We start from the raw sequence: 21,306 nt of genomic DNA, 5'->3' as shown, positions 1-21,306 counted from the left end.
GCCTCTACTGAACAAAGGTATCACGCACAATGTGGGGAGACTGAATGGGGGTTTAGATAATTCCTATTGCATCAACAACCTCAAATCGTAAATTAGAAGAATTCATCGTAAATCAATAATTATCATGCAGTTTACAGTAAATTGCGTTTACTGGCTGGAATTTGAGTATAAATTGCGAACACTGAAATAAAGTGCATATAGTCATTGATTAGACAGCTAGCGCCTGACTGGGGAGCTAATTTATCAACCTATTTGGGACCCTCAAGCTCTGGTTACAGGAATTTTGTGGATAATGGCGGGGAAGGTTTTGCTGTTGTCCATTCTGATTAGTGTTTGTTGTTCATGTAAAGCTAGTACGATCAGGGAAATACTGAAACTGCCAGGTTAGTTATATAATTCGTGTGTACTCGTATGTGGCTGGGCTGTAAAGTTGGTGATGGTTAAAGAGGAAAACAGGGGACGTCTATGCTAAAATGAAGTCAATTTAGTGAACAATTTGTAAAATATTTATCACGTGAATATTCAGTTGGAAGGAGGTCCTTAGATGACATAAATTGTAAACCCGCGTTGAGGGGGTAGCGCGTAAGTCACCTGATTTCGTGCTCTGGGTTCAAATCCCGGTCATCATTGGTGTGTTGTGTTCGGCTTTATGCTTGTCCCCGCTGTTTATGGGTTAATCACTTGTACACCATCATGTGTGATCACAGTGAAATTGAAGCACAGTTTCAGTGAATCGAATGGACTATGTGGATGCCCTACCCTCCACAAAGGAGTGGAAACAAAGCATTCTCCCTTGCTCCGCTGAATGGCCAGCTTGAGGTTTTGCGGACTTCTTTATAGGCGTGCCATTTTTGTCTCTGATCGAACCTGCCTACCGCCCTCGGAGCCATTCGTCTGGCTCGATGACAGGCTGATCGAAAGCTATCCAATTCACCGTTCCATCAGCAGTTGGGTCTTTTATCGGGGAATGCGCATTAATACGACTTATATGCTTCGACAATGCATTGTGCCAAACGGAGAACCCTTTCTGTAGAGGTGCCTGCTTTATTAGGTTGGTCTAACTACACCACTATGAAGGTCTGCTCATCCAAGCTTTTGCAGACCAGCCTGACATCTTTCTCGCTTGCGGGCATGATAGTGCTCTTTGCCTTGTGGCCCCCGCACTAGTTCAAAAAAGTTTGCCTGATGATCGCTTTGGGTGTAGTCCTCGCTGACGTACCAGGACATACCACTCTCTAGCAATGAGCTAACAAAAGTCAGGTTTACGATTGAGGCAGATACTGTTTACATCACCCTCGTTGACCAGAAATATATCCAAACGCGCAAGAGTCTCTAAAAACTTGCGCCCCCTTGCATTTGTTTTCCTGCTCTCCCACTCAAGTGCCTTAGTGGTGAAGTCACATGCAATTTGCCTACGTCGTTAAGAACATGGTTGTCAAGAATTTCCTTGAATTCAGACATATACCTTCTTTTTTTTTTTTGAGGAGGTGGAAATCTTCAAAAGACTCTAGCCTGGGCACGCCAGAGTGTCGAATTTTTACCCACTAAAACCACCCCCCACTCCCCCCCTACCCCGTGGAACCACCTTTAGGTATTACATCACGGGGCGGAGTTAGCTTACATTAGCTAGGTCTCCTTTCTGTCTACTCGCGGAGTTCGTAACCGCGTCTTCCTCACTTCTTCTGGATTACAGCAATCAAGGAATTGATCGCTTCGCAGTCTTCCTGGCAAGCTACCATTCTCCAGGCAAAATTTTCCGGTGATAGCACTTCACCTAAAGTTTCCTCTAGGTTCCTCCTTCCTTCCACGAACCTAGGACACTGGAAGAAAACGTGCGTTGGGTCCTCTGGGACATCGCAATTTGGACAATTAGACGAGGTGTCCAATTTAAACCTGTATAGGTATTGACGGTACCCTCTATGACCGGTGAGAAACTGGGTGAGATTATAATTGATCTCCAAATGCTTTCTCTCCAGCCACTCCCCGATAGAAGGGATCAACCTGTAAGTCCAACCACCCTTTTCTGACTGGTCCCATCGCTGTTGCCATCTACTTATGGATCTCTCCCTTTCGGCTTTTTTCACCTGAGATAAGGGAGAGATGGATCTGGTATTATAAATGTTCATCATTTCGGTTGCCACGATGTCAATTGGCATCATTCCCGAAATGACGAACGCTGCATCATCTGAGACGATCCTGAAGGCAGAACACACCCTTAGGGATGTTCTTCTGTAAACAGTACTCAGTTTATGTGTAGTGCCTAAAACCTGCAGTGCTCTACCCCAAACTGGGACTGCATACAGCATGATAGAGCTCACCACCCTGACTATGAGCAGCCTGCAAGTATGCCGCGGGCTTCATATATATACCTGTCACTGACAATCTTGGGTTGACTGTCATCAAGAACTCACATAGCTTCGAGTCTCAGATTGCATGAACGAACACTCTTTAAAGTGCCGTAACTTCTTTCACTTTCCCTATTTCTTCCATAACGCCCAAACCATATTCCATGCTTCTTCCATGCTGCTTTATGTATTTACCTTCTAAGATCTGCATGATACACCCGAAGGCTGTTTTGCCTTAAAGAGCTCATGAGTTGTGAGGAAAGCGAAAATATGACTTTGTGCCGTAAATATGAACAATAGCTTTTTTTTTGTTTAGTCACTGGCATCCCCACAAATGGATACGTATTTAGATAGCTATTTCGGACGTGCAAGCGAAATTACTTAAGAAGAAAAAGCAAACGGGATTGATGTTATAACTACCTTCATATATGCACAATTGATATGAACGTTAAAGATCCTGTTTATTTGGGGAGTCAGTAGGGGTTATCCCCATGCAGGCAGTGTCCGTAGATATCCCTAGCTTCCCTAGGTGATAGTTCAGCCGACAATGACCAGTGAGAATTCCCACTATGATTCGGAGGTTCTTTTTGGGGAGGTTTAAGCAATCCTTTATGCGCATGGGTTCGTATCCCCCCATAAGCACCCTGGACTGCTCCATCTCTGGTAGGCCCGCCTAGTATAGTTCCCTCTACAGTTCCTCTTCATTTCTTAGATTCATAACCATGAAACCGTTTCCGATTCCACAGAAGGGTTCTGGTCCGTATAAAGGCGTCCCTGCTCCCTTCTTTGCTAGTTCGTCCGCTGCCTCGTTGCCTTCCAACCCAGCATGGCCTGGAACCCAAAGTATCCATACCTTGTTGGACCAGCCGAGTGTATTCAGTCTCTCAAGGCATTCCCATACCAGTTTAGAGTTCACCTGGTTGGACCTAAGTGCCTTGATCGCTGCTTGGCCATCGGTGAGAATAGCTATCTTCTGCCCCTGTAGTTCCTTTGCAGATTAAAGGAGGCACATCAGTCTATGGCGTATATTTCCGCCTAGAATATGCTAGTGTACCTGCTCATTGGCTCAAAGTACATTTTCCTGGTATCGCTCATAGATTTCGTCGTTATGTAGACTACGGAATCGTCCATCCTCAGGTAGGGGGCCAAAAATTCTTCGGAGGATTCTTCTCTCGAACGCGGCCAAGAGTTCGCAATTCTTCTTGCTAAGAACCCAACTTTCCAAGCAATACATGAGGACTGGTAAGATCATTGCCTTGTACAGTAAGAGCTTTGACCCTATGGTGAGGCGTTGCGAGCGGAACAGTTTTTGTAAACTGAAATAGGCTCTGTTGGCTGACAACAACCGTGCGCCGATTTCATCATCGTAGCTGTTGCTAGTTGTGCTTTTCGACCCTAGATAGGAGAAATTGTCAACGGTCTCAAAGTTGTATTCTCCTATCTCTATTCTTCCCGTTTGACTAGTGCGGTTTGATGTTGTTAGTTGGTTGGTTTTCGGTGCTGACGTTGCCACCATATACTCTATCTTGCCTTCATTGATGTACATCCCAAGGTCTCGCGCCAATCAACGCCTGCTCGATCTGGATGAAGGCAGTTTGTACGTCTCGGGTGGTTCTTCCCATGATGTCGATATCGTCAGCATAGGCCAGTAGTTGGGTGGACTTAAAGAAGATCGTACCTCTTGCATTTACCTCAGCATCACGGATCACTTTCTCGAGGGCCAGATTAAAGAGGACGCATGATAGGGCATCCCCTTGTCGTAAACCGTTGTTGATGTCGAATGGTCTTGAGAGTGATCCTGCTGTTTTTATCTGGCCTCGCACATTGGTCAGGGTCAGCCTAGTCAGTCTTATTAATTTCGTCGGGATACCGAATTCTCTCATGGCCGTGTACAGTTTTACCCTGGCTATGCTATCATAGCCGGCTTTAAAGTCAATGAATAGATGGTGCACCTGTTGTCCATTCTGTCGGAAATCAGATTTCCCTCTCTGTCTCGGCAGGATGAGCATCGAGGGTCGAAGTGTTTAATCTTGCTGACTTGTTGTTAAAACTTCTGCGCTTGGTGCGGTTCCTCCTTGTACTTTTCGAGTTCACAGACCTGTTGGTTCTTCTTGTCATTGAAATCTCTTCTCCCTTGGACGGAGTTCGTGATAAGTCTCCGCGCGTACCGCGTCCTTGGAGAATGCAACATTATTCAATATGCGGCGTTGTTATGTTACGTTGCTAGCTTACATTCATCGTCGAACCAGCCGTCCCGAAGACCGTATCAATAATAACGCTCTCCAGGTTGTTGTCGAGATCATTTATTGATGCTTCGTGTGCTGGACATCTGTTAACTGTGGTTATTGCGGCAGCAATTTCTCCCTTATAGGTATTACGAAGGGCTGTGTTGTAGATGGCTTCAGTATTCAGTCTCACCTGATTGTCAGAGGGGATTTTAAGTAGGGTTATAATTCGGGCCAGAAGCAATATGCCAACGAGATAGTGATCCGAATCTATATTGACACCCCCCTCCCCTATATGTTCTGATATTCATCAAGGCTGAAAGATGGTGGCCTTCAATCAGCACGTGATCAATTTGGTTGAAAGTGATCCCGTTTGGAGAGACCCACGTATGCTCGCGAACCGCTCTTCGATCAAAAATCAGTCCAAGATGTTTGAGAGCAAGCTGGGAAGGTATAATTCCATCTCCAACTTTAATATTTATTGACGTATCCTTCCTGCACTTGGCGAGTGATAATCCAGAGTTGTCATCCAAACAACCTCCCAGATAGACCGCCCTTCTTTTCCGCGATTTGAAATGATCTATTATAAATTACTGGCTTGAAAAGTTTGCCGATGGTATTTATGGGACATATTGTTTCTCGTCGGAATTAGTATGATTTTCTTTTGTTTCTTCCATTGTGCAAGGAAGATACTTTTTTTCAAGCACGCAGTTAACACTTGTGTGAAAGCTTTTGGTGCTATCCCCACTGCTAATTTGATAGCCATGTTCGGTCTGCCATCTAAGCCTAGCCTTGTTGAGTTTGATATTCTTGGCCGTTTTCAAGACCTTCGTCGCTTATCATCCAAGGGTCAGAATCAGCTTCCTTGCAGAGCTGATTGAAATGCATGGCTTTACTCTTTGCGATAGTGATTTGGGGTTTTCTTTCTGGCTGTAAGTTGAACTTAAGGGGGTGGGGTCCCCATACTTGTAAAAGATTGGAGCCAATTTTTTTCAACAAACATAGTGCGCATCAGTCTCGATTAGCGCTTTTCGAAGTAGATATTTTACATTGATTGCAAAGAATAGGAGTATGGGGATCCAAAAAAGGTCAATTAATTCAAGGTCCCATTCACATAAAGTACCCAACTGAAAAATCTGAAAAAAAAATTTTAAACTTTACAATTTTGCCCTTTCAATTATCGCATCACTTTATTCTCATTCACAGAACCTGATGAAGAACTACTTGGATACCTGAAAGCGGCCTCTTCGCGAGCTAAATTCAACTTTAGCCAGGTCATTATCTCCTGTTTCCTCCTATTTCAAGACTATTTTTTGATATTCAAGGAAACTAAATATGAAAATTTACAGGGCCTTTTAGAGACAAATTTCCATAGCCTGCACGATGAGGAGGACGAATCCCAATATCTTAAATTTGATGATACTTTTATGAAGATTGGGGACGATGACATGTGAGTTTCCAAAAATTTTTAGTTTTATGTTACTCGATTTTGCATTGATTTGTGTAGCTTGAATTGTTGCTTTTGATTGTCTACATGAATTTAAGTGTGCGGAATTTTCGTTTATTCTTTAAAACATTCGGCATCGAAGCTGTTTCTAAAGTTTTGCATTGTATGACCAAATGAAATTTTTTTCTTGCATTTTCCATATAAAATATGTAGCATTTTCAAGTCAAATTAACGCTTGAACAAATGAAATTAACACCTCAACAAATGAAATTAATGCTTCAACAAATGAGGTTAACACTTGAGGTGAACGTTTTCAGAAGTGAGCGTTGAGTGAAATTCATCGTCTATAAGAAGAGAATAACGTGCATAAAATACTAATTAACGATTACAAAAATGTGATTGACGTTCTTGTAGACAATAACAACAATGTTTTACCAAGTCCAAAAATTTATAATATTTCATCCTATTTTTAAAGCTTTGGTACGACTCGTTTCCAACTGCGGGACTTGGTAGTTGCGTCATCATATCCATTTTCAATTCCCAACTGAATCAGATCCTGAAGTCTATGTTCTTGTGAATCATCTGCCAAGCCTTCGCGAGCGCGTCCCTTTATTTTCTAGCAAATCTTTTTAATTAGGTTCAACATTGGAGAAAATGTAGCCAAAAATTGGATCAACAAGCTGGTAGTCCGTATAACTTCAGCGACTCCTCGGCCTTTGTGGATTTTTGCGTTATCCTTTATCACCAATGCCTCCTGCCAAAATGGACCAAGCTTTTCCACCAATCCCCTGGTGAAACACCAGAATCTTTCGCCATTACAAGTTTCATTCCTTGATATCTTATGAAGGTTAATTTCCTCGAGCGTCATGGTGGCAATGAAAGTAAAACGCGGCTCAGTACTCTCGGCAGTATTACTCGAGCTCGAGTGTTCTTTTCGATCGACCCTGCCGACGCCAAAGGTACAAGTTAAAGCCACACCCATCAATGAAAATCATTTTCTATCGCGTTTGCTGACATCTACTCAACACCTCCATGGCATACTCTTTTCAAAGCTCGGTAGTGCGCGGAGTGTTAACTCTATCTAACTCAAAGTGCTCTAGCTTCTGGTGGAAGCCAAGTTGGCCAATCCATTGTTGACCGTTGACATAATTACACTGAACCCTTTTAGAGATAGTTGACGCCTAATTTCCTTGATGAAAATTGGTTTTCACGCACGCTTCAAGTTGGGCTAACACTTCATCTGCCAGTTTTCTTCTGCCAAAAACCACCCCGCTTCTGCTTCAGCATATTCTTTTTTTTCATATTGCTGTAGGATGCTTCTGGCTGTCTCATATTTGACGTTAGCGACAGTTGCTGCTTCCTTTTTGTAGTCATTCCGTCCTCAAACAATTTTATCAGGAGTTCTTTTTCCTGCCTGCTATACGAAGTATAACGACTTCGGTTCCTCCGTTTTGTTCGAATATTAGATGAAGACCCGCATGGACTTTTTTTTTGTTGAGGATGCTGGGAGTCCTGTGCCCGCATCCACTTGATGAAGGCCCGGACCACTTGGGAAGCAACTATCTTCTTCGCTTGTGGTCCACGGACAGAGCCATTGTGACCTGTCGCCAGTTTCGGTCACGCTGCTCCCAGGGCAGAAGTGAAACAGCGTCTGATGAGTTGCCCCTGACCTGGACGAAACCGTCAGTAAACCCGGATGGACGTTTTTGAACATCAATATTTGACAAAGTTGAAATTTCCTGAAGTTCTGGATTGAACGATTCATCTAATTAAACATCGTATTATTGCTATCTTGAATGTAGTGCTCTAACACAGTTCAAGACCCTGATCCAATATGGATTGTTGTGCCAACGATTATTATTTCCGAGTTATCACAATCTCGGCAGATGCTGGATTTTACCTAATACTGGCACTAAGTGCCAAGCATTTAGGCTCGGACGATCCTACCTACTTAAAAACTAAAGGGGCACTGGTGGTGGTGGCCGGTGGTAGGTCAGTGGGAGAATCCGTCGAGTACTCCCCGCAACATCGAGCACGTATGCAGAATGGTTTACTTCTGCATGGTTTGAACTAGACTGTGCGAAAGTCCCAGGACATCAAGGGAAGCCGTCAGGGATTTAGGTACAATACCTGTAGCTGACAATATTATGGGAACTACAACCACCCGCTCGAGACGCCAAATTTCTTTGATTTCACGAGCCAATGGCTCATAGTTCACCTTCTTCTCCACGTATTTCCGTTCAACATTGCTATTACGGGGGATACAAACATCAATAATATACGCGGAGCGACCTGTCTTGTCAACTAACAGTACGTCAGGCTTATTGTGTGCGGTATGGCGATCAGTCAGAACTTGCCGGTCCCAATACATGCTGTAAGCAGAACTATCAAGTACTGCTTGCGGCTCATACCGGTAAACCGGACATGTTCCCGTGATCAGCCTATGCTTATATGCAAGATTTTGATGGATAACCTTACATACAGCATTATGCCTGGTGATGTATTGCACCGGTGCCATAACAGTACAGCCAGAAATGAGATGGTCCAACGTCTCTAACGCCGAACCACACATTCTGCACTGGTCGTTCTCCACCCGTTCTTTCATGATGAGCTTTTTATAAGCTCGGGTGGCGACCACGCCATCCTGAATGGCACACATGAACCCCTCCGTCTCAGCAAAGAGTTCCCCAGCACACAGCCATCTGTTCGACAGATGCAAATCGACAAATGGCTGCCAAAGACAATTCACGTGTTTATCGTGCATTGCCTTCGACTTCCATTCATCGATCCGCTCCTGGTCCGACTTCACCCCACTCAGAGGATTGAATGATCGATCCTTCAAGTTAAGTGGAGTCAGTCCACAGTCTGCCTTACAGACAGCCGCATGCAAGGCGCTCGCCTGCTCTTTACTGTAAAAATAAATGCGCAGCGAGTCGACTTGGCGATGATGTTGTGCCGCCACGTCAACCACGCCCCTACCTCCGATGTCACGAGGCAGGTTCATCCGCTCCACGGCAGACTTTGGGTGATGCATTCGAAATTTGGACATAGTTGTCCGCATCTGCCGCTGGACGTTTTCCAGATCGGTCTTCGTCCACGGCAATATTCCGAATGCATAAGCCAGTGAAGGGATAGCGAATACATTCAACGCGCTTATTTTATTCTTCCCCGAGAGATGCGATTTCAGCACCAGCTTTACACGTCGCAGGAATTCGGACAGCAGAGCTTCCTTCAGATCACCAACTCGAGCATGGGTTCCTTGCAGAACTCCTAGGTACTTGTAGAAGTCTGTCTCGGTTATAGCTTCGATGTGGAGGTCACCAATGCTATGTCCGGCATGCGGCTCGTCATGACCTTTGCGGATGGCTTGGATTCGACACTTGTCTAATCCAAACTCCATCCGAATATCACGGCTGAACATGTCTATTATTCGCAACAGACTTCTAAGATGGTTGTCAGTACCAGCATACAACTTGATGTCATCTAAGTACATCAAGTATGTCAGTTCGCAATTAGCACATAGGCCATACTTTATTGCAAAACCATGCCCTCTAGCATCATTCAGTAACCATGAAAGGGGGTTCAGTGCCATACAAAGCCAAAGGGGACTCAATAAATACCCCTGGAAGATGCCCCTCCGTATACGGATGGGCTCTGAGGTATTAGCACCCTCAGATGTACGCACTGATAAGGTGGTATGCCACCCTTCCATGACTGTCGCCAAAAACTTTATTAGTTTCGGATCAATGCGATACAGATATAGGATGTCGATTAGCCAGGTATGCGGAACGTTATCAAAAGCCTTGGCATAATCGATATAGCAACTGAAGAGGTTTCTTTGGCCTCTAGTTGCTTGTCCTACAACTACCGAGTCGATAATGAGTTGCTCTTTGCAACCTCTTGACCCAACTCGGCAGCCCATCTGCTCCTCGGAGAGAATGTTGTTGGTCTCGAGGTGCGCATTGATCCATCCACTAACAATGGACGTGATGAATTTGTAGAGGGTTGGTAAGCAAGTGATCGGTCTTGTGTCTGCGGGGTCCTGCACCGTGTCCTTCTTAGAGATAAGGTAGGTAATCCTCGCAGTGAGGAAAGGTGGAAATTCCTCCGGCCGACTCATGACCTCATTTATACTGTGTGCCAACCGACTGTGTACGCTGGTAAATTTCTTATACCAGAAATTCTGCACCCGATCCAGACCTGGGCCCCTCCAGTTCTTCGAGATGTTTATAGCTCGTCGAACTTCCTCTTCGGTAACATCCACAAAATTCATGCCAGGTGTATTGGCATGGCGGGTGCCTTCGGTGGTGATCCACTCAGGATGCTCAGCATGCTGGGCAGGTAACCCCCAAAGTCCACCCCAATACTCTTTCGCTTCCGTCACCGAGAACTGTATTGTCTGGGCGCTCTGTTGGGATTCGTTGAGAGATCTGAAAAAGCTCCGCTGGTTCCTCGCGTATGTTGCATTCTGGACACGTCTGGAATAACTTTCGCCATACCGTCGTAAGCGACTGCATATGACAGAAAGTTTCTGTTTTAGTGTGTCCAGAATTTCAACTACGGGTGTCTCACAGGGGATGGCATAGTTCCGGTAAACCCTCTGCACTTTATTTCTCACCCGTCGGCTGGCATTTCCAGTGCTGATCTGAATCAGTCTAGCAATGTCCTGCCTTAGTGAGTCCCGCCGACGTTCCAGACGAATTTTCCATGGTGGATCTCTTTTGTCACTCAAACCAATAACGCGAAAGCGAATCTTCTGACCGTGCAATTTGATAGCCGCAACTGCACCACAGTACACAAGGGATTGTAGTTGCAGCAGCGACATATCAGCACACAGTCGAGATGCAATCTCATCATTGATTTGAGATAGAATTCCCGGAGTTGCTGGAGATGCATAGAGCCTGGGAATACCTGGTCTATGCAAAGGATCCATATCCGAGAATTCTATACACGCTCTTTGGAATTCGTCCCGAACTTCAGCGGAAACCTCAGCTGGACGGTGGAGAAGAGTGCTTCGGCGAGTACTGAACCTGTTGCCTGCAGTGCGGCGTGGTGTTGTTGATGAAGCCGCCTTTGCCCCCATCGACTCTCGGTCACCAGTTTCCCTGAAGACCTCAAGTTGAACACGCTCCCTGATGGTGGCCGGGATTGTGTTGCTGCGAGTAATGAAGCGGTACTGGTCTGCGACTCGCTGCACAGTCACGTGCGCGAATTGCGGGAAACGCTCGACGAATCTCTGGTGCAACAAGGGGCGGTAAGATGCTGTACCCGCCCCCGCCGTTATTTCGTAGTAGGAGTGGATGATGAAGAGGTTCATTTCTTCAGTCCATTTCATCCGCTTCCTACGCGAACCTGCTGAAGTGGTCGCCACAGATTGTGGCGAAACATCTGCAGCAGGTGGAACTGTGCTCCTGGTCCTAGACGTCGAACCGCCCCACGACTAGCGGTTTCGACGCCGTGCTGTCCATTACGAGAGCCCGACCCAGTCACCAAGTCAGACGACTCCCGCCGGTTATCCGTACCGGACCTTAAATTTCTCCTTCTTCTCATTGTTGGTGGTGCATTTTATCCCTAGCTGCCAGGTGTTGAGATAGCTTCCTTAGTGAGTAATCTGCAAGACTGCAAAGTTCCTGCACTTTCCTCACCTACCCCTTGAGACGCTGCGGTTGCGTACAGCCATTCAGCTATCCATCCCTCCTCCGTTCACAACCGGGCTTGGGACCGGCTTAGGCGGTATTGGTATCTAACACTTTGTTTATTATTAATTCTTCAAAAATACCAGAACGAGAGCACTATTCGCACTTATATTACTATCAGTCATTACAACACTTATACACGATAAGATTAGAAAAGGCCTCATTGTACTTTTCGTTAGAAATTACCGTTGCTATTTAATTAAATTTCAGTTAAAATAAAATAAAATGAATTTAAATTTAATTTTTAATTTTTTAATTCCATTCCTTAAAGCATTAATTTCGTTTGTTAAAGCGTTAATTTCATTTGTTGAAGTGTGAGTTTCATTATTGAGAGTGTTAATCATTGTTAAAGCGTTAATTTTATTTGTTCATTTCATTTGCTGAAGCGTTAATTTCATTTATAAGGGCGTTAATTTGACTTGCGAATGGTACAACCAACCAAATGACTGTATTTTTTGTCCCCGCCGCATCATGGTCAAGACTACCAGCTCATTGTAAATTTTGTGCAGCTTCTTGTTGTACCTGATATGCTACTCATCTCCAATACAAATCGCCCTCGATATCCTGCGTGAAACCTTACTTTCAAAGGCAAATTTAAGGTCGTCATTCATAATCAGTTCTGTCTGTTAGTTCCGCCTGAACACTCCGCAGTTGACCGGTGACGGGAACTTGGGTGGGATGCGACTGGCCTGCCTGTTTAGACTGTTAAGGCAGCAGTGATCGAATGAAAAACGATTGGCCACCCGAAAGGATATAAGGAAAACCGGTACATGTGCATTGATGCGCCCAGTGGGCAGTCGTAACGAAGAGTGCATTGCCTTTTGCTTATCTTTTTAAAGCTGATATCTATCTATCTATACTAGATGACTACTATAATCTATGATATAGTGCCACTGCTCTTGAGAGTCGATCCCTCTCCAGCACATCTCTGGCAATGCTGTTACCATAGCCTTATATTGGGACAGGGTATCAGGCAGTTACTGGGCAGCGTTCGACCCGCACAGGCAGCAAACATGACGCAAATCGTCCGTCCGTTTTCATGGTCCGGTCCGATGTCGCAAAATCCATCCAATTCGAGGTTCTTTTTATGGCTCCACAGCTTTGGTTTTCCATGTGGGTTTGTCAGCCCTACACCAGCCCCAACCTAAAGGTGCAGTTGTTATAATTAGTTCCCCTTTTGGGCGCAGGAGACTCGCCTTCATCCTTCTGCAGTTTTTCATTAAGAAAGAACTCCCAGTGATCACCACGTGGAGGTGGAGATAGTTATAGAGATGCTGGTGTTGGTTCAGCAGGGGTTTCCCAGGGTTTTATGTTCCATCGTGGGTAGCAATTAATTTACCTCACGATGGGTTTTGTATTACCTCCCGCTCTCAATAATTTGGAATGAAGCAATCCTTGCTACCAACTATCTGCGCAGGTCATCATCATTTTAGTTACCAATATTGTATCTCTTGAAAATGACAAAAAGTATCATGCATTTTTTTAATTAAAGCTATTTAATGAACATGAAGATAGTTGGGAAACTTAGCATCCAGTTAACACACGCTGAACCGGATTTAATTTCTAACTTTATGGACACAGAGCTAAGTTGGAATGATGTTAAAGTGGAAGGAGACTTTGAGTTTTATCAAAACTCTCACCATGAAACACCCGAGCTCATAAACGGAACGTTCAGGTTCGTAAAATGTTGATTCGGTTTCAGTAGTTTTATTTCAAGTTTAAGGTTTAAGTGAAGCATTTTTTTTTAAATACTTTTTTCGCTTATTTTACGAACAGCATGATTTGGAAAAACGTCAAAGCTATCGGCAGCATTGGATTCTTACCCTTCGAACACACAGATGGATTCTATAGTACGGCCCATGATTTGAAATTTACCTCCGATGGCTTTGACCTGAAGGTAAGACACTTACAAATGAGGTACTTCACGAAATTTACCATTTATTCTTCCTTTAGTTGAACACCGAAGAGGACGGTAGCCATGAGAGCCACAATCTATATGAGGCAGGTAAGCTCAGAAAATTGACACTTTATCAAATCATGCAAATGTATTTGGCTCTTTATGCGAAATAAGAAGGAACCAAAAAAGCTTATGGTAGTGAGCGACAGATACTGCAGAGCAGCTGGTTTTCAAAACCGCTTATACACGATATCTGCGACACAAAATGCACAAATTTGCCCCATCTACTCTGTGAGGAAAAACTCTTCGAAATATGCTTCTTCAAAGAGGCGCTTTAACCAACCCTTTTTGCGGTTTTTGCGAGAACGAGCTAATTAGATAGTTTAAGCCAGGAACTGGGAATGGATGGAGCATGTAGCCCGGGAAAAGTCTAGTGAACTGACACAAACAGCTCCAAACCCTATCTTCGCGGAATGCGGTCTACCAATACAAATGGACCTCTCCAAACAGGACCACTTATGCTAAGTTTACCACGTGTTTATTGAACGAATCAGGCCCTGGAAAAGTGGTTCAGTGAAGAGGCACCATGTCTTCTCAACCACTGGCCTATGCTGGCTATATCATGCTATCATGCTGCTATCATGGTAAGAACAACCTGGGATGTACAATACTAAGAACAACAGTGGGATGCCCAATCTATCTACCTCTCTTCCGAGCTTTTGGAGTGCGATTTTGACGACTTGTGCAAAATAAGGCCTAGAATTGTTGTAAAGTAATGAGGTTTGACTTTATCGGTCTCATCATTTGAATTGCTTTATTTATGTGGTACAACTGGCAAAAAAAAGATGCTTCCTGATTATGCTGTTTCTTTTAAGCATCTCTTTTCCAGTCTGATCAAACCCAAACCATAGTCATCCTTGTGTGAAGATCCTATTGATTTCTTGGCTTCTCCGTTTCTCCTGAAGGTATCTATCTTTTTCTTTGCCTCATATTGACTTATAGGCACCACCCGCCTCGGCTCGGTACAAGAAGGTTTACCTGTTCCCACGTTCACTCAGTAGTAGGCAAGATGTTAAGATGCAACTTGAAGGCGGTTTTCTGTGTTTCTCTTCGGTAAGCTGACAAGGCACCCATACTCCGAATTTTGTGGCCTGAATTCTCCTTGCCTTGTGCCAACAATTCATGCTTCAACAGGCGTGTCAGTTACTCCAGAACAGTTCAAACGCAACCAATGATCGGAAGATGTGCGCAGAGACCTATCACGAATCGAATGATCGAATGTTACAGCAACTTCACAGACGGGAAAATGAAGCCTGGGGGAACTAACAAGTATGTGAGCTCGAAAGGTGCAGGGAGCAACCGCACCAAGAGCGGAAGTTTTACCAACAAGTCAGCAGGATAAAGGTGTTAGACAGCGAACCACATGGCGGCAACGTCACCGCCAAAACGACAACTTTGAGAACGTTAATAATTTCTCCTATTTTGGGGTCGAAAATCACAACCAATAGCAGTTATGACGATGAAATCCGTTCTTGGTTGCCGACAGAGCCTACTACAGCTTGCAAAAACTGTTTCGCTCGAAATGTCTCACCATAGGGTCAAAGTTTTTACTGTAGAAGGCAATGATTTCTCCAGTCTTCATGTATTCCACGAAAACTCGGGTTTTTAACAAGAAAAATTGTACACTCTTGGTCGCGTTCTAGAGAAGAATCCTCCCCAGGATTCTTGACCCCCAACATGAAAATTGACGATTCTGTAGCCTCTATAATAATGAAAGTTATGAGTGATACCACGGCCGTCAGGTTGTGGATGAAATCCGGGTAAATAGGTTGGGGTGGGCGAGTCAGATGATCCGTATGGTTGAGGATGATCCAACCCGGAAAGTCTATAAGGGCAATATCTATGATTGAAAAAGAAGACACGGCAGACCCTACCTGAGATGGACCGAAAGCGTAGACCAGGACGCCGAACAGCTTTTAAGGATATCGAATAGGTAGGCCTTGGCGCAGAACCGAGATGTCTGGAGTTCCTTACTAAGGCAGACCTAGACCGGATACCGGTTGGTGCGCCGTTTTTTGACGAAGTCGAACTGTCAATCACCTGCCGAAGGGACGCCATAAGATCGATGAGCGTAGCAAGCTAATGGTGATATGCTTGACTGGTCTGGCGACGAATTGTTCAATATTCTGTGACCCCTAACAAAAGGGGATACGCAGGTAGCTACAAGTCATATGAGAATGTAGCCTCTGAGATAAAGGAGGGGAAACACGTGGTAGAAGGGGAGGATCGGCAAATCCGCTTACATTGTTTTGTCTAAAATCTGCAAATGCAGATGCTTTGATACAGACAGCAAATTTAGATGATTGAAATAATAAAACTTGTTGTTTCTTTTTCGTTGGTGTGTGTATTTATTCTTGCAAATACCGATATTTCGGGAACCACTTGTTCCCTTCATCAGTGCAAACAAGTTTGCACTGATGAAGGGAACAAGTGGTTCCCGAAATATCGGTATTTGCAAGAATAAATACACACACCAACGAAAAAGAAACAACAAGTTTTATTATTTCAATTAATTAATCGTTGGAAACACCGCATAATTTCACTCTGAAATTTAGATGGTTCCGCGTCAATGTTGGTTCTGTACTGTTATATGTGGGCAGCAATGAAGCGACCACCACTGTTAATAAAAGGCTTCAAACTTTCGTTAACTCCCCTCTCTGCCGTGTTATTAGTGTATTCTGACGCGATAAAACTTGGAAGGATGGCGTACAGATCGGGGGATGTGTTAATAAAAAGGGAGAAGTGACGGCGGATAGATTACCCTTTATAAAGAGGGGGGGGGCAGGTCCATTACTGGGCATATCATGGAATGGACCAGATTGTTCGACGGGGGGTGGCCATAAAAGCAGCTGACATAAAACAGTAGAGGAAGAGTATAGGCTTCTTGGAGGAAACCAAATGGAGCTGAAACTCCTCTCGACGTGCGGTCAACGAGTTAAGCCCCCTTTGAGGGATATTAGTAACCGCATACACTGTCACGGTGCTCAGGCTTAAGGACCATAATTTTTCCTTTGAAATTCAGATTATTTTCTTTCTTTCCTTCTATATACATTACAGAGGACCGTTTCAAGGAACATTTCCAAGATGACTTGTTCTGGAAACTGCAAGAAAGTTTACGACCAAATATCGATGACTATCTGCAAACAAAGTCAACTCTTCAGATATTCGGGAACAATGTCAACGTTAAGCAACGATATGTGTTAGTTTCATACGAAAAGGAGTTCAGAGCTATTAACCATTATTTTCCACAATGCAGGAAGTACGCTCACAAGACTACTGTCGTTATTAACGATTTGGTGGACGATGTCCTTGAGATGGTAAAAGCAGGGATCGCGGAATCTGGCTTTTGGAAGTTTTCAATTCCGAGCATCAACGAGGGGTTTTCCAAGAAGATTTGGTGTAAGACGTATTCATTTTAACTCGAGAAAATTAGAAAAGATACTTACTTACAATACTTTATAGTTGTCACTTTCAAAGGATATTTTTCTGCGTGGAACGGCTATGCCGAAGACCTAAAGACAATAAGAAGAAAAGGGGATTTCGCCGTAATCATGAGAAATGAAACCATGGAAGTGACCGGATCACTGGAAGTGCAATATTTATCGGTAAATGCTTATTACTTACAAACCCTAATCTATGTAACGTTAGAAGATATCCAATCCAATCTTAGGCAAAGTACAACAATTATGCAGCAAAATTCTTGGATATGGGACCAACTGGAACAATATCGGCAAATGTGGGAACTAATGCGCTCGCTTTCAAGATTGAAATAGTTCCAGATGGTAAGAGTATCGTTGGATTCCGGATTAAGGACTATTCTTTTAAAGTTCATGTTGGGTGTGATAATACCTCTGACCTCTTCTGCGTAAGGACACTCATCATTTGCTTCTTTTTGTAGGAACATAAAAGTGAATGTAACTGGCTTGTGGATCCTTAATTGGCTACTCTCATATATAGTATCTTGGGTGGTTAACAGTTGGAAAGGAGAAATAACTCACCATATCGAAAAGGTCAGTGTGATATCACGAGTATCTTCTAAACGCCTAACATCATTAATTTTTCGATATTTTTCCTTGTTTTCAGGAAGCTTCCCAGGTTATAGACAAAATCATAAAATCTTTCTGGCCCTAGTTTCCCATAATCACTCAATCTCGAAAGATTTTCATTAACGTTCATTTTTAAGGTCATACGTAATAGTTTGTGGTTCAACACATCTTAAATAAACCAATTAATATGAAAAAGCTGTAGATACTTTTTTTTTATATCTTAAATCTGCGGTTCAGATACATTCCAGCAGGGAATAATCATAATCTGATGACAAACGAATTGTTAGAATGAATAAAGTCAATTTCGATGGAGTATTCTATCGGCACCCTATACACAGATGTATTTGTAGAAAAGATAGTGGATCGATATAAAAAAAAATTCAAAGATAAGCGGTTCACTGAAAGATTATCGAATGTGAACAAAATTCGAACAATAGACGTGTTTACACCTTTGTAAAGGCGCTTATCGATGAATTTTGACGTAAATCAATCACCAAATTGTAAATTATGAAATTCCACAAAATCAGCCGTTCCGGCAAATAAATCCCAAATAAATAAATAGACCAAAAGTAAAAATAAAGATTGATTATTTCGCGCATATGGAAGTCGTAGTCCAAGCGTGAATGCTGGTGACTTCAATGCTTGGGCCCGTCAGTGGGGTAGCAGAGAGACGAATGCAAAGGGCCGCAGTCTATTAGACACTTTCGCATAGTTCGATGTCGTTCTGGCCAACGAAGGATATGTAAACACCTTTCAGAAACAGGCACGTGGTATGCCTTGGTGCATCAGCAAGCACTACACTCACAGCGATCACCAGCAACCTTCTTTGAGCTATGGGTGGAGTCACCGGGCATAAGACCGGCATGACCGAAACCGAGAAAGATATCAGGCTGGTCCGATAAAGTTCTGCATGAGCAGACCTTCATGGAGGTGTGGTTAAACCAACCTAATAAAGCAGGCGCCTCTACGGAAAGAGCTGGCCATGTGGTCCAATGCATCGCCAAAGCGTGTAACGCACCCATGCCGAGGAGGTGCTCATTCCCCGGTAGAAGACCAAACTACTGGTGGAATGCTGAACTGGCCAGCCTTCGATCAGCCTGTCACCGAGCCAGAAGAGCGGCTCAAAGATCGGTAGGTAGAATCGACCAAGGGCAAAAAGAGCGCGCCTATAAGGAAGCCCGCAAAACCCCCAAGCTCGCCATCCAACGGAGCAAGAGGGAATGCTTTAAGGAGCTCTGTTTAGAAGCGGACATAAACCCGTGGGGAAACACCTATAGAATCGTGATGTAGCGATTCATAGTCCGATCATCTCTGCAGATCACGTGCCCTTCACTCTTATTAAAAATTATCCAGGGGTTATTCCCTCAGCAAGAGGAGGGCATAAACAGCTTCCAGCGACCTCTGAGCGAGACGGCAATACCGCCAGTCACCAGTGACGAGCTGCTGGAAATCTGCACTGGGATAGGAGATAACAAAGCTCCGGGTCTGGATGACGTGCCGAATAAGGCCCTTAAGCTTGTCGTGAAATCCAGACCGGACATGTTCGCTAAGTTGTTCGAAGCGTGCATGTCCGAGGGGATATTTCCTGCATCATGGAAACGACAGAAGTTGGTGCTACTGCCTAAGGCTGGCAAACTTCCAGGTGAGCCAAACTCCTACAGACCTATTTGTCTTGTGGACACTGTGGGCAAAATGCTAGAGCGAGTAATCTATAATAGATTACTCTCGGTTGTTGAGAGCCAGGGAGGTCTCTTAGATCGGCAGTATGGGTTCCGTTGATGCCATCAAATGGTTACTGGCTTGGCCGAAGACGCAATCCACGGGAAGGGCAGTACTAGCAAATATTGCATAGTAGTGTCCTTGGATGTGAGAAATGCATTCAATTCGACCAATTGGAACCTAATACGGGAATCTCTGTGGCGAAGATTGGTATTCCCACTTATCTTGCAGCTATTGTCAACAGCTATTTACAAGAACGGAAGCTTTGGTATGACACCGATGATGGACCCCAGGAGTACATTATCTCTGCAGGTACTGAGCCCACTGCTGTGGAACATCATGTTCAACGATGTTCTTAATCTTCCTATTCCGGAGGAAGCCTCAGTGGTGGGCTACGTCGATGATATAGCGCTGGTTGTTCTCGCAAAGCACCTCGAAGATGCTAAGTTATACTCATGCGAAGCGATCAGTGCTGTTAAGAATTGGCTAGAGAGTTCTGGTCGGACACTTGCGGAGGAAAAAACGAAAGCGGTCCTCATCACCAAGCTCCGTAAAAGAAATTTTGCCCGTATTCAAATTGGAAATCATATCATCACTTCTAAACCTGCCATCAAATACTTGGGAGTGATTATAGATAAGGAGCACTGCGAGTGTAGCCCTGGCAAGAATGACGCTGAACGTGGGAGGGTTACTTATAGCTAAGGTGGTGAGTTTGATCCTGCTATATGCAGTTCTAGTTTGGGGAAAGGCATTGCAGGTTACATTTAACGCTAACAAACTGAGTTCAGTCTCTAGAAAAACAGCCCTAAGGGTGTGCTCGGCATTCAGCACTGTCTCAGATGATGCAGCATTCGTCATTTCTGAAATGGTGCCCATTGACATCTTGGCAGATGAGATGACGAATATATATAATGCGAAGTCTATCTCTCCTTTATCGCAGACGAAGAACGCCGAAAGGGAGAGATCGCTAAATAGATAGCAGGAGCATTGGGAACGCTCTGGAAAGGGTCGGCGGTCATCCCTGCCATCAAGGAGTGGTTGGAGAGACGGCACGGTGAAATCAATTATAATCTTACTCAGTTTCTCACGGGGCATGGAGGATATCGCCGGTATCTTTTCAGGTTTAAACTAGATACCTCACCCGATTGTCCAAACTGCAATGGAGTCCCAGAGGACCCAGAGCATGTATTCTTCCACTGTTCAAGGTTTGTGGAGGAACGGAAGAACCTAGAGGAAACTCTAGGAGAGGTACTCGTATCAGAGAATCTGGTACGAAGAATGTCAGCATGTCAGGAAGACTGGGATGCAATCAACTCCATGGTCGTATCTATCCAGAGCAAACTGCGAAAGGCAGAGGAGACCAGAAAAGCGCGGTTACGTACGCCGCGTAGAGACAAAAGAGGACCAAGCTAAAATGAGCTGACTCCGCCTCGTGATGTAATACCGTACGGTGGTTCCACGGGGCTTGGAGGGAGTCGGGGGTGGTTTTAGTGGGTAAGAATCCTACACGCTGGCGTGTCCAGGCCAGTATCTTTTGAAGATTTCCACCTTCTCAAAAAAAAAAAAGAAAGACAGGTAGACAGACGGACAGACAGGCAGATATTGAACCGATTTTAATAAGGTTTTGTTTTGCAAACAAAACCTTAAAAATAAGTTTTGGAATGTGTGTTTAGTTACTTTAGAAAGCATTGGTTACATATGTCAAGCTACGGTTTTTCTTCAGCCTTTGTTGGGTATTTAGGGAGGCCAAATATCTGCTTCAGGTATGAAAGGTTTTGTGTGTTTCTTATATAAAAACACTTGTCCCATTAGTACTTAGCACGTAATGTGTGTGTATTGCGATTTTCACCACACTTGGCAAGATCATGCTT

General features: G+C 44.2%; 1 protein-coding gene across 1 annotated transcript; it reads left to right on the top strand.

Annotated features, from left to right (window-relative positions):
• Positions 1-206: 206 nt before the first annotated feature.
• On the top strand, positions 207-17,917 carry LOC119658322. The gene is made up of 12 exons (XM_038065660.1): positions 207-383; positions 5,777-5,844; positions 5,920-6,020; positions 13,206-13,388; positions 13,490-13,610; positions 13,667-13,718; positions 16,728-16,869; positions 16,927-17,069; positions 17,133-17,275; positions 17,341-17,507; positions 17,569-17,680; positions 17,754-17,917. The coding sequence occupies exons 1-12, from the start codon at positions 293-295 to the stop codon at positions 17,799-17,801; spliced, it is 1,371 nt and encodes a 456-aa protein (XP_037921588.1). The 5' UTR covers positions 207-292; the 3' UTR covers positions 17,802-17,917.
• Positions 17,918-21,306: the final 3,389 nt, after the last annotated feature.

This window comes from Hermetia illucens, chromosome 5 (genome assembly GCF_905115235.1).
Source record: "Hermetia illucens chromosome 5, iHerIll2.2.curated.20191125, whole genome shotgun sequence".
NCBI classification, from domain to species: domain Eukaryota; kingdom Metazoa; phylum Arthropoda; class Insecta; order Diptera; family Stratiomyidae; genus Hermetia; species Hermetia illucens.
This window is presented reverse-complemented; position numbering and strand designations above follow the sequence as displayed.

What these genes read in the sequence shown, in the direction of transcription:
- LOC119658322 (XM_038065660.1), top strand. Translation starts at nt 293, where the DNA reads ATGGCGGGGAAGGTTTTGCTGTTGTCCATTCTGATTAGTGTTTGTTGT. An exon ending in AAGATTGGGGACGATGACAT is followed by an intron (nt 6,021 to 13,205) that starts GTGAGTTTCCAA and finishes TTTTAATTAAAG; the next exon opens with CTATTTAATGAACATGAAGA. An exon ending in CCGATGGCTTTGACCTGAAG is followed by an intron (nt 13,611 to 13,666) that starts GTAAGACACTTA and finishes TTCTTCCTTTAG; the next exon opens with TTGAACACCGAAGAGGACGG.